At 49.4% G+C, this 10896-nt stretch overlaps 1 protein-coding gene across 1 annotated transcript; it reads right to left on the bottom strand.

The window, feature by feature from the left end:
• Positions 1 to 1466: 1466 nt before the first annotated feature.
• DRC12 (dynein regulatory complex subunit 12 homolog) lies at positions 1467 to 5725 on the bottom strand. The gene is given in 8 exon segments (XM_007456335.1): positions 1467 to 1498; positions 1501 to 1609; positions 1874 to 2006; positions 3411 to 3501; positions 4001 to 4120; positions 4655 to 4720; positions 5140 to 5221; positions 5591 to 5725. Coding segments are annotated over 8 exon segments (768 nt in total).
• Positions 5726 to 10896: the final 5171 nt, after the last annotated feature.

Genomic DNA, 10896 nt, shown 5'->3' with positions numbered 1-10896 from the left:
AAGAGCGTGTGGCCAGAGGCCTCAGGTGGGCCCACGAGGGAGCCTCCCCTTTGATTCCAAAGGAAGTCATGTGGGATCTTTGGGAGCTGTGCCCCAAGGATGAAGATCTGCGTGAGATGAGTGGTATGATTTTGTGATTTATAACAAGGAATATATGTGTGGCCTTCATACCCTTTCCTGGCACAGAGCTCCTAAAATCCTTGGAATTTCCTAAGTAGTAAGAGAGAGAAAGCTGTCTTCTGTTTTTGACAATAAGCCCCTTTCAACTACACCTAGTTTTGTAAATGAGGTTACTCTTGAAAAGCACCTGAGAATGGGGCACTGGTTTCCAGGGGAACCAGTCATGTGATTAGAGGGTTGGAGCTTTCAGTGCCCCACCCCCACCCCTACCCTCAACCTCCTGGGAGGGGAGAGGGGCTGGAGGTTGAATTAATCACCAGTGTTCAATGGACTGATGGATCTTGCCTACATAATGAAGCCTCCATAGAAACCCAAAAGGACAGTTTCAGAGAGCTTTCCGTGTTGCTGAACACGTGGAGGTGCTGGGAGGGTGGCGCACCTGGAGAGGGCATGAAGCTTCCATGGTCATACCTCGCCCGGTTTATCTCTTCCATCTGGCTGTTCCTGAGTTGTGTTCTTTATAATAAACTGGTAATCTAGTAAGTAAACTGTTTCCCTGAGTTCAATCACTCTAGCAAATGATTGAACCCAAGGAAGGGGTTGTGGGAACCTCTGATTGATAGCCAGTAGGCCAGAAGCACAAGTGACAACCTGGACTCGAGATTGGTATTTGAGGTAGAGGGCAGTCTGTGGGACAGAACCCTTAACCTGCGGGATCTGATGATACCTCCAGGTAGATAGTGTCGGAATTGAGTTAAATTGTAACACAGAAGTTAAATTGTGTCTACGGAGAATTACTTGGTGTGGGAAACCTCCCTCCTCCATGTTTCACCAGAAATGAAATAGAACTGAGAATGTTGTAGTAAAATAGAGAAGAAACAGAGTTTTCCCTTTCCCCGCGGGCTGTGGGGCCGGCTAGGATTGAAGTCGCCTGGAATTTGCCCTAAGCGTGACTCCAGGACTGTTGGGTATATTGCAGGAATTTGGAGACCGGCTGCACCTTCCCTCTGTGGGCACCTTAGGATTGTGGGAGCTGGTGCCTGGTCACTGTTGGTCTATTATAGAAATGGCCTTTCCCCACAAATCTGGCTGCCTTTGTTTGTGTTGGTGGGGGTAGGGTGACCCAACCCTCAAGGCTCAAGGGGTGGGACCCAGTTTCTCTAGGAGAGAAGTTGAGACCTTGTCAAATTTCTCTCTTCTTATTCAGTCTTCAGGGTAATGGGTCAGCCCAGAGCTGAGATGTTCCTATGAGGGGCACTCATCTCTGCCAAAAATCACAGCCCACAGTCCTGTTGAGTTCTACATACAGACAGCTTTATTGCTGGGGCCTCAGAGGGCCCCAGAGACTAGAGGCTCACCGTCAAAGATCCAGGGGGTTGAGTCCAAACTGGTGGACCTGCCCCTTGTGCCGGGCGTGGAGTCTCAGCACAGTCCCATCCCACTGAGGCTTGACGGCTCTCAGTTTGGCCGAGAGCCAGTCCAGGCTGTCCTGCAGATACCAAGCTTCAGATCTCAGGAAGGGAGAGGGCTGGATGAAGGGTGTCCCAGGTTGGTCTGTAAGCTTTCCTAGCCAGTGTTTTCTCAAAGCTCTTATTCTTAGTGGGTAGGCATGGTTGTATCCCCTTAAGATAGAGCAGAGTTCCCTATGGAGATGCTTCTTTTCCTTCCCCCTGGTCTGTCATTGTCACACTAGCTGGGATTTTGGGGGGGTGCTGGGCACTGGGATGGCTGGCCTTCAGAGGGTAGGGCTTACATGTAAGATTTCCTCACATTTGGCCTCCGTGTCTGCCATGTGGGCCCGAAGCTGAGCCAGAGTTCGGTCCCACTCTCCAAGGGCCTGCACAGCCTCTCTCTGTGTAGCCTCAGCCTCCCTCTGGCACATCTCTGGAGACGGGGACAGAAGGATGAAGGAGGACAGGATGGTGACACTCTAACCTTGAACAGAGTCTCCAAAGGTACCCAAAGAGCAGAACTTGAGTGGGATCATTCCAGAGTTCCCCAGAGCCATCAACTTTCCCACAGTTCCTATAAAGGGCTGAAATATACCATTAAGGTAAAGTAGAGAGAGTGGGCTTGGGACAAGAGATCTGGGTCCCAAATCTGGTTGTCATTTACTACTTGTGTAATGTCTGACATATCTCTCTCTGAGACTCAGTTTCTTCATCTTTAGAGAGAAAATGACCCATATTTCACAGGCTTGCTGTGAGAGTTAAATGTGATCATGTATGGGAAAGCACCTAGTATGCAGGAAGTGCTTCATAAATGCTGACTGCATTTAAATTTGAGATAAGGCAATGATTAGGAAAGGGGCTCAGGGCCTGCATGGTAGATAAGCAGCTCTTGGGTATCTATAGCTAAAATAAAGCTATTTTAGGATAAGAAAATTTGAGGCCAAAATTGTGGAAAATCTGTGCACCATGCTAAAATTTTTCAACTCTATCCCATTACCAAGATGGAAGAGAGCAAAAGCTCATACACACACACACACACACACACACACACACACACACACACACACATACATGTATATGCTTATTTACAAGCTCATTCATTTATTAGCAAATAGTTATTTAGGACCTACCATGCATTAGGCCTTGAAGATAAGGAAATAAGTAAGTTAAACAGTTTCATTTAAGCTTGGTTTCATTATAAAAATCAGCCAAACTAAGAGGGAATATGTTTTGCTTATGGGAGACATGGTGGTGGTGGGGAGTTAGAACTGGATTTGGAGACACCACTGAGACAGGGAAATGGGGTGAGAGACTTAGGTCTTCTTTTTTTTAAAATTAATTAATTAATTAATTTATTTATTTATTTTTGGCTGTGCTGGGTCTTCGTTTCTGTGCGAGGGCTTTCTCTAGTTGCGGCAAGTGGGGTCCACTCTTCATCGCGGTGCGTGGGCCTCTCACTATCGCGGCCTCTCTTGTTGCGGAGCCCAGGCTCCAGATGCGCAGGCTCAGTAGTTGTGGCTCACGGGCCTAGTTGCTCTGAGGCATGTGGGATCCTCCCAGACCAGGGCCTGAACCCACGTCCCCTGTGCTAGCAGGAAGATTATCAACCACTGCGCCACCAGGGAAGCCCCAGGTCTTCTTCTTATAGCTTAAGATTTTTTTTTGCCGTCCTGAACCGTCTGCTGCAATTCTCAATGGTGGGAAGGTCAGTGGGGAAAGCAATATGAGAGCTTAGATTGCAGTCTTCTAGAGAAGAAACATCCTAAATCCACCTCTTCAGTCTGGACAGCAGCAGTGATCCTCCGAGAGAAAGGGCTTCGAGGGTGGGGAAGCCGATCTAACTGCTCCCGAAGGCCCCTCACTTCCTCCTCCAGCTGCCTGCTGTGGGTCTCCATCACCTCCTGCAGGGTGCAGCAGTGATGACTCATCTCTGTGGTGGGGATGGTGGGTGGCCAGGGACCCAGGTGGGGACAGAGGGATGGAGAAAGGATGGGAAGTTGTGAGTGGGGAGGGCTCTGCTTGGTCCAGTGGGGCAGGTGCATAAAGGCCTTTTGGTTCTTCTTGTGGTGATTCTGAGAAGCTGGGGAAGGAGCTAGGAAACAAGGTCCCCTTCCTCCTGCCACTCAGGATGGGGAATTCAGGCCCTTCTCCCCACTCAGTCCCACGGGATGAATGAGATAAAGGCTGTGGCTGCGTATTGTAACCCACACAGCATCAAGTGTGTGGCATGGGCCATCATGGAAGGTCCCTGCCCAAGATCCCAGAGGCCATTTTTGGTTCCTTCAGGATTCTTTTGTGTGCTGGGAAGGCTGAGACTAGGCATGGCAGATGCGAGTCCTCCTCGTCTCCCTACCCAGCATCCTCTGGCCCTCTTGGGTGTCCTCTTCCAGGCCCCTGTCTCCTGCCCACCTGCTTAATCAACTGCACACCTGCATATATGGCCTTCCCTTCACTCCAGGCCCCCTCCAGTTCAGCCTCCAGTTTTTGTATCCTCTGCTTCAGCTGGTCTTCAGAAGCCTTGGCTTGGCAGGCCTCATCCCTCCACAGAGCTGTGAACAGTCCCAGAGCAGCCCTCAGGACTGGCTGGGGACCCCACTAAATGAGCCCCGATGGCCTTGATGGACTCTGCCCACCTTTGGAAACCTGGTAGGAGGCTGCCAGTCTCTCATTGTCTTTCTGGTGTTTGTTTTTTCCCCCCTACAATCCTACAGGCTCTTCGTTACTAAGAACCACAAACTCCCTCTGTGTTCTGGCTATGAAAAATAGCTGCCTTGGGACTTCCCTGGCAGTCCAGCGACTGGGACTCCATGTTTCTACCGCAGGGGGTGAGGGTTCGATCCCGGGTCGGGGAACCCTCATTCCACGTGGTGTGGACAAAAAATTAAGAAAAATATAGCTGCCTTTATCAGCCCTTACTGCCCACCGTTTCCTCACAACCCTAACTCTTGACAATCTTTTTCCACTAGGGGATGGTTAGAGATCAACTCAGCCCTCTACCATAGCTCCAACCCTTTAAGCTCCCAGGAGTACAGAAATACCCATTGTCCCACCTCTATTGCCCCCGGAACTTCCACCCTTCTTACCCAAGTGGTCTTGGAGCAGCTCCTTTTCCAGCAGTGCCAGCCTGTGCATGGATTCAGTCTCCACATCTGCCCTGGCAAGATGGCAGAGCCTCAGCTTGTCAGGATCTCAGCCTTACCTACTCCCCTCCCATCCTCATCCCACACCCTGGACTTTTTTTTTGCAGGAGATCTCAGGACCACTAAATGAGGGATCTCTGATGGCAAAGTCTAATGAGTTCACTGCCCAGCACATAGCAGGTACTCAAAAGATGTGTAATGAATACATAAGGAAGGCACAGAGCCAGAGGGGGCTCAGATGGGCATGGGTGCTGATTTCCCCACTTCCCCAGCTCCATGGAATCTGGATGCAGATATGAATGAGGAGCATCAAGACAGCTCCGTCTTATCAGGCAGATGGCTGAATTCTCTCTGGAGGACCTCTGCTCGGTCTCTGAGCCAGAACGTGAAGAGGCAGGGGGCACCCACCTCCACCCAGCCTGACTCACCAACAGCTGCATTCCTTTTCTTCTTCTGTGTCCCAGCTTTTGTCCCTTTTTCTTTGGTCTTAGGTCGTACTTCCTTGCTGTCCTGGGGGAGAGAGGGGACTTGTATTTAGGTCTGGACATGGAGATGCTTTCCTGACCCCTAGACTGAACCAGGAGTCCCAGGAGAATTAGTGTTCTAGTCTCCAACTCTGTCTCTTATACTTTTCAGAAGCTTCTGTTCTTGGTTTCCTTGGAAACTTAGGCAAGGCTGAGGCCACTGGGAAGGATGGAGTTGTTTCTCTCTATCGGTCAGGTTCTAAGTACAGAAATCATTCCTCTCAATCCTCTTTCAGAGAAAACAAAGCTCAGTACCTGGTCCCTTCCCTCTTCCCATCATCCTTACCCTGCCTCTTCCTTTCTGCAAGACCCTCTCTTGCCTCTGTTGTGTCTCCCTGTGGTGTGACCCACTCACGAGGAGGGGCAGAGAAAAGGCCCAACGATCTAGGAGCCAGAGGAGGAGACTGGGTGCTGGGAACCAATCCAGAGTGGCAAATTTCTGTCGGGGGCGGGACTGAGAACTGGAAGGTTGGGTTTCTGGAGGCTGCATGTTGTCCGGGCAACTGGGAAACATGGTGTTCATAGGAAGGTAGAAGGGACTAAATACAAAGCTTAAAATACCAAGGTCTCAGAGGGCCAATACTCTCCTTATCCCCAAATCCTAAGTGTAGTTTGAGGAGAAAGGGCTTTGGAGCCGATCATATGATTCACTTCTCTGTAGCACAGTCTGCAATTTGGAGACTTACAAATTACAGATTTACACATCTGAAATAAGGCTGTTGTGCTGACACAGAGGAAAAGGACTGACAGTAGCCCTTTTGGGCAATTTACACATCCCAAGGTCTCATCAGCAAAATGACATTATTAGGTTTAAAATGGAAGCTCTCCTTCGGGAAGGCACTCGGTGGTGTATGAAGGAAAGAAGTGCAGAAGAAGGTGGTTGAGAGAGTTTCCCCTTTCAGAGAAATGAGGCGCAAAGGAGAGGTAGACCCAGGACCCCAGGGTGTTGACATAGAGAGATGCAAATGGAGAAGAAAGGGCACTGGTTAGAGACAGGAGCTGTGAGTTCTTATCCCCTCCGTCCGGATATGTAAACTTGAGCAAGCCATTTAAACTTGCTCAGTCTCAGTTTCCTGGTCTTTAAATATTTGATTTTGGGGAATTCCCTGGCTGTCCAGTGGTTAGGACTCTGCGCTTCCACTGCAAGGGGCACAGGTTCGATCCCTGGTTGGGGAAATAAGATCCTGCAAGCCACAGCGTGCGGCCAAAAAATAAAAAAGAAATCTTTGATTTTGTAAATCTTGAAAGGCCTGGATTTTCCCTGGGTATTTACAGGACTATCTTCTCTCATTGTGACTTAATGTATTGCCTCTTTTGCCGTATTCCTGTCTGTGGTTGACTTTCAGACAGGTGCTGAGAAAATACCTTGCTTGGCTCTCTGCAGTACTGAGTTGGTTGGGGCTCCCTCTAGTGGACTTACTTGACCTTCTACTGAGTCTTTTTTTTTTTTTTTTTTTTTCGGTACGCGGGCCTCTCCCTGTTGTGGCCTCTCCCGTTGCGGAGCACAGGCTCCAGACGCGCAGGCTCAGCGGCCATGGCTCACGGGCCCAGCCGCTCCGCGGCATGTGGGATCTGCCCGGACCGGGGCACGACCCCGTGTCCCCTGCATTGGCAGGCGGACTCCCAACCACTGCGCCACCAGGGAAGCCCTCCTGCGTTTTTCTATTTAAATTATTTACTGAGCAATGTTGGGGGGGGTGTCCCCCACTTAGGGATGCTTCTTGCTGGAGTCATGAAGAGTTGGAAAAATAAATCTGGGGAAGGGACAATGATGAGTGGTTCGCCATGGTCAGCAGCCCTCGTCCCCCACCCCCTCTCTCCAGCCCTGTGCTATTGGGAGCCTTGTTGTCTGTCTGTCACTGGGATCTCTGGACACCATACTGGCTAGAATGAAAACAGCAGAAACTTCAGGGCTTTTCCCCTTGCGGATTAAGGGAACTGCAGACTCTTTCTTTAGATATTTCTATCTCTGTCTTCCTCAACATTTTTTGGTCATTTTTGGTCAATTGCCTGTTGTCAGGAACAGATCTGAAGAAATAGCCATGAGATCTGGGGGAAAAAATCCTTCCTCTAGGGAGCAGGCAGATTCAGGCAGAGGCTGATGATATTTATTTGTCACCTTCGTGGCTGCAGGGTACCTCTCTGACCCCGGGGACATTTTACAGAGTAAAGAGAAGAAGCAGCCTTGTCCTTCCTGTTGCTTTACTGTTCCTGTACCTCAGTGTCAGATAACCTTGGGCACATCTCCCAAATCGGAGATTTTTCTTCTAATCTTGAAGCATGTTTTTCATTTATTCCCCCCCTCCCCCACAAAACCCTGAGTAGGAATGCAGTAGAGGTTCCTGTCCTGGTCCTTCCCTTCATCCAGAAGGCTGTTTGAGGACTTTTGAATAGAATAATTAGTGTCTCTGTTGTGCTGATGCACGGAGTCCCATATTGAGGACAGAAATTACAGAGTATAAACAACATATCGTGTCTCAGAAAAGCATTTACTTTTCAAATATATTCAGTCAACCGACTTTCAGGTGCAGAGAGGATGTGGTTTGGGGCGAAGGTGAAATGGAATAAGAAAATTGCCACAGGTCACATGATGTGATACAAACTGAGCCAGCTCTAGAATAATCCAGGAATGAGAATGACATTGTGATCAACAATTCAATCTCCAGCACATTATGAAAACAAGCCAAGTGAAAATTGTGAAAGAAAGGCCAATCTTTCTTTCTTGCTTCATTAACCTCAGTTCATAAGTGAAAACAGGAACAATCATTTCAGCACAACTCTGTCTTCCTTTGAATAGGATCCCTTCTGGGGCTTTTAAAGAGATACAGAGGAGAGAAGCGTCACCCTCTCTACTACATTCAAATGTGAGACAAATATAGGTCATCATATATTAAAAGAAATATGGGGCTTCCCTGGTGGCACAGTGGTTAAGAATCTGCCTTCCAAAGCAGGGGACACGGGTTCAAGCCCTGGTCCAGGAAGATCCCACATGCCGCGGAGCAACTAAGCCAGTGCGCCACAACTACTGAGCCTGCGCTCTAGTGCCCGCGAGTCACAACTGCTGAGCCCACGTGCCACAGCTACTGAAGTCCACGTGCCTAGAGCCCGTGCTCCGCAACAAGAGAAGCCACCACAATGAGAAGCCCGCACACCACAACGAAGAGTAGCACCTGCTCGCCCCATCTAAAGTCCGTGCGCAACAACAAAGACCCAATGCAGCCAAAAATAAATAAATAGATAAATAAAAAAAAAAAAAGAAATATGGCTTACTAGGGCAGAAACAGAGTGCAAATTTTACAATTCCATTCTATACATACCATACTGAACATAATGCAAATTGGAAGCCTTAAACCAAGTCAGAGATGTACAATGATGATGTACATTGTGAAGATGACCTACAAGCTCATACACAGCTCCAAGGGTTAATTTCTTAACCTATATTCCATAAAATCTAGGATTGACTACGAGGGGAAAAAGTACCCTTGCATGTCTATAGTGTGCTAGGTACTGTGGAAGACCAAAGTCGATAAGACAATATAGCATAAATTAATGTGTGGCAGGTGAGAAATAGATGGTTATGGAAATTTAGAGGAGGACTGTCTGGTAAGGAGGACAATATTTGAGTTGAGTATAAAAAATGGATTGGACTTTAGTAGCACTCTTCAGGCAGAGGGAATGCTCTGAGTAATAGTGATGAAAAAAGAAAGAATTGTGGTGTTTTGTGAGTTGGTGAGTCACCCAGCATGGGATATATGCACTGGAGTAGTATACAACTGCAAGGTAGTTTGGAGTTAGATCATAACCTTTAATTTCATTCAGGAGGCAATGGGGAGTGCTTAAAGTGTTTTGTTTTGTTTTGTTTCGTTTTATGCTGTCAGACCTATACGTTATGAACACTGGTCTGGTGGCAGCATGGATTGGAGGTGGCAGAGAAATCAGTGAGGAAAAGGTTTCAATAGACCAAGGGAGAGGAAAGGAGAGCCTGCAACTAAGGGTGGATGCACTAGGGATGGGAAGTTTTGACAATTATCTAAGAGCTTTGCCTATATGTTTTCTTTAGACATTTTAACTCTTTATAGGTAGGAATTGACTAATGGAAATTCTACTGATAGGAAATGATAATTTTGACTCCGCAATCAATCTTAGATACAGGGCTTCCCTGGTGGCGCAGTGCTTGAGAGTCCGCCTGCCGATGCAGGAGACGCGGGTTCGTGCCCCGTTTCGGGAAGATCCCACATGCCGCGGAGCGGCTGGGCCCGTGAGCCATGGCCACTGAGCCTGCGCGTCCGGAGCCTGTGCTCCGCAAATGGGAGAGGCCACAACAGTGAGAGGCCCGCATAACACAAGAAAAAAAAAAAAAAAAAAAAAAAAAAAAAAAATCTTAGATACAGGCCATTGAATTGCAGACAAGGATATTTTTTCCCCTCTTACAGGACTGTTTGATAAGCTTAATTCCCTAATCAGTCAAGAGCTTTGTAGCAGAGCCAGGTGGGGAATCTAAGGCGGAAGTGAGTACTTATTGAGACACCAGGGCCTGCATGCTCCCAAAGCTGAGGCTCAGAATTAGCAAATTGGGGCAGGGCACTTCCTTCTGTGGGAGAGAGGTTCTTTTTTTCAAAGTTCTTCCAGCGGAACTTTGAGACTAGAAAAGTGGAAGTGACTGGGAACTGCATTGCTGTTCCCTGGGAAGAGCGAGGACTCCTCAGGCCAGGGCTTGAAGCTCAAGGTTTCTGTGGTCAGGGCTTGATGCTGGCAGTGCCCACCGTGGTGCAGTGCGCTAAGCAGGGGAATCTTAAGTACATATTCAATTTCCAGAAAAGGAACTTGTGTTCAAAGCAAAAAAAGGGGGAAGTGTTTTGTTTTCAGAAGGGTCAAAGGGCCTGGAAGAGCTCGAGGCCTAAGTGTCTCAAGCCTTTCTGGGGGTCTAATCAGGATGCAACAATCTGCAGCATTCACATTCCTGTCCTTGGTCCTGACTTAACTAGGAGTTTAAAACACTAAGGAGTGGGGAAAATTTTTTCCTTTTTCTCCCACGGTGTTAAGAAGCAAACAACTTTAAGTTCAATTTCCTCATTTGTCAGGTGTGGGGTAAAGACTTGAAGTTCAGATTCTTTCTATGGCCACCTGTCTTAATTTAAATAGCCCAATGACCGCCTCCAGGAGGGTCATCCCACAACCCACAAGGAACACGGAGGGCTCGGCTTCTGCCTAGTGCGCAGGCTCCACGTTAGACCCCGCCCCGCCCTTTCCCCGCTCCTCCAGCAGGGGGCGCAGCGCGAAGGTTCCGCCTGGGCAGCGCCCTCCCACCTCGCGGTAGGGGCGGGGGAGACGGCGCGGAAACTTGGCCGCAGCTTTCCGGGAGCTGTGGCTCGGAAGGGGGTGGCGCAGGAGGGGTCGCTCCCCAGTCCGGACGCGGCCGCCCGCTCCGCGCGTTCCTCCCTCCCCCGGGCTCGCGCTCTCTGAAGGGGCGCGCCCGCGCGGACCCACGCTCCTGGCGCCGCCCACTCCCCTCCCCGCGACCGCCCCTCCCTCCGCCCGGACGGCCGGCGGCTGTGACGGCGGCGGCCGGGAGAGGCCCCTCCTTCACGCCCTCCTTCTTTCCCTCACTTGCAGCCAAGCGGAGCCGGCGGACGCGGCTGGGCTCCTAACCCTCCCCGGGCT

This window comes from Lipotes vexillifer, unplaced genomic scaffold (assembly GCF_000442215.2).
Source record: "Lipotes vexillifer unplaced genomic scaffold, Lipotes_vexillifer_v1.1 scaffold753, whole genome shotgun sequence".
NCBI classification, from domain to species: domain Eukaryota; kingdom Metazoa; phylum Chordata; class Mammalia; order Artiodactyla; family Lipotidae; genus Lipotes; species Lipotes vexillifer.
This window is presented reverse-complemented; position numbering and strand designations above follow the sequence as displayed.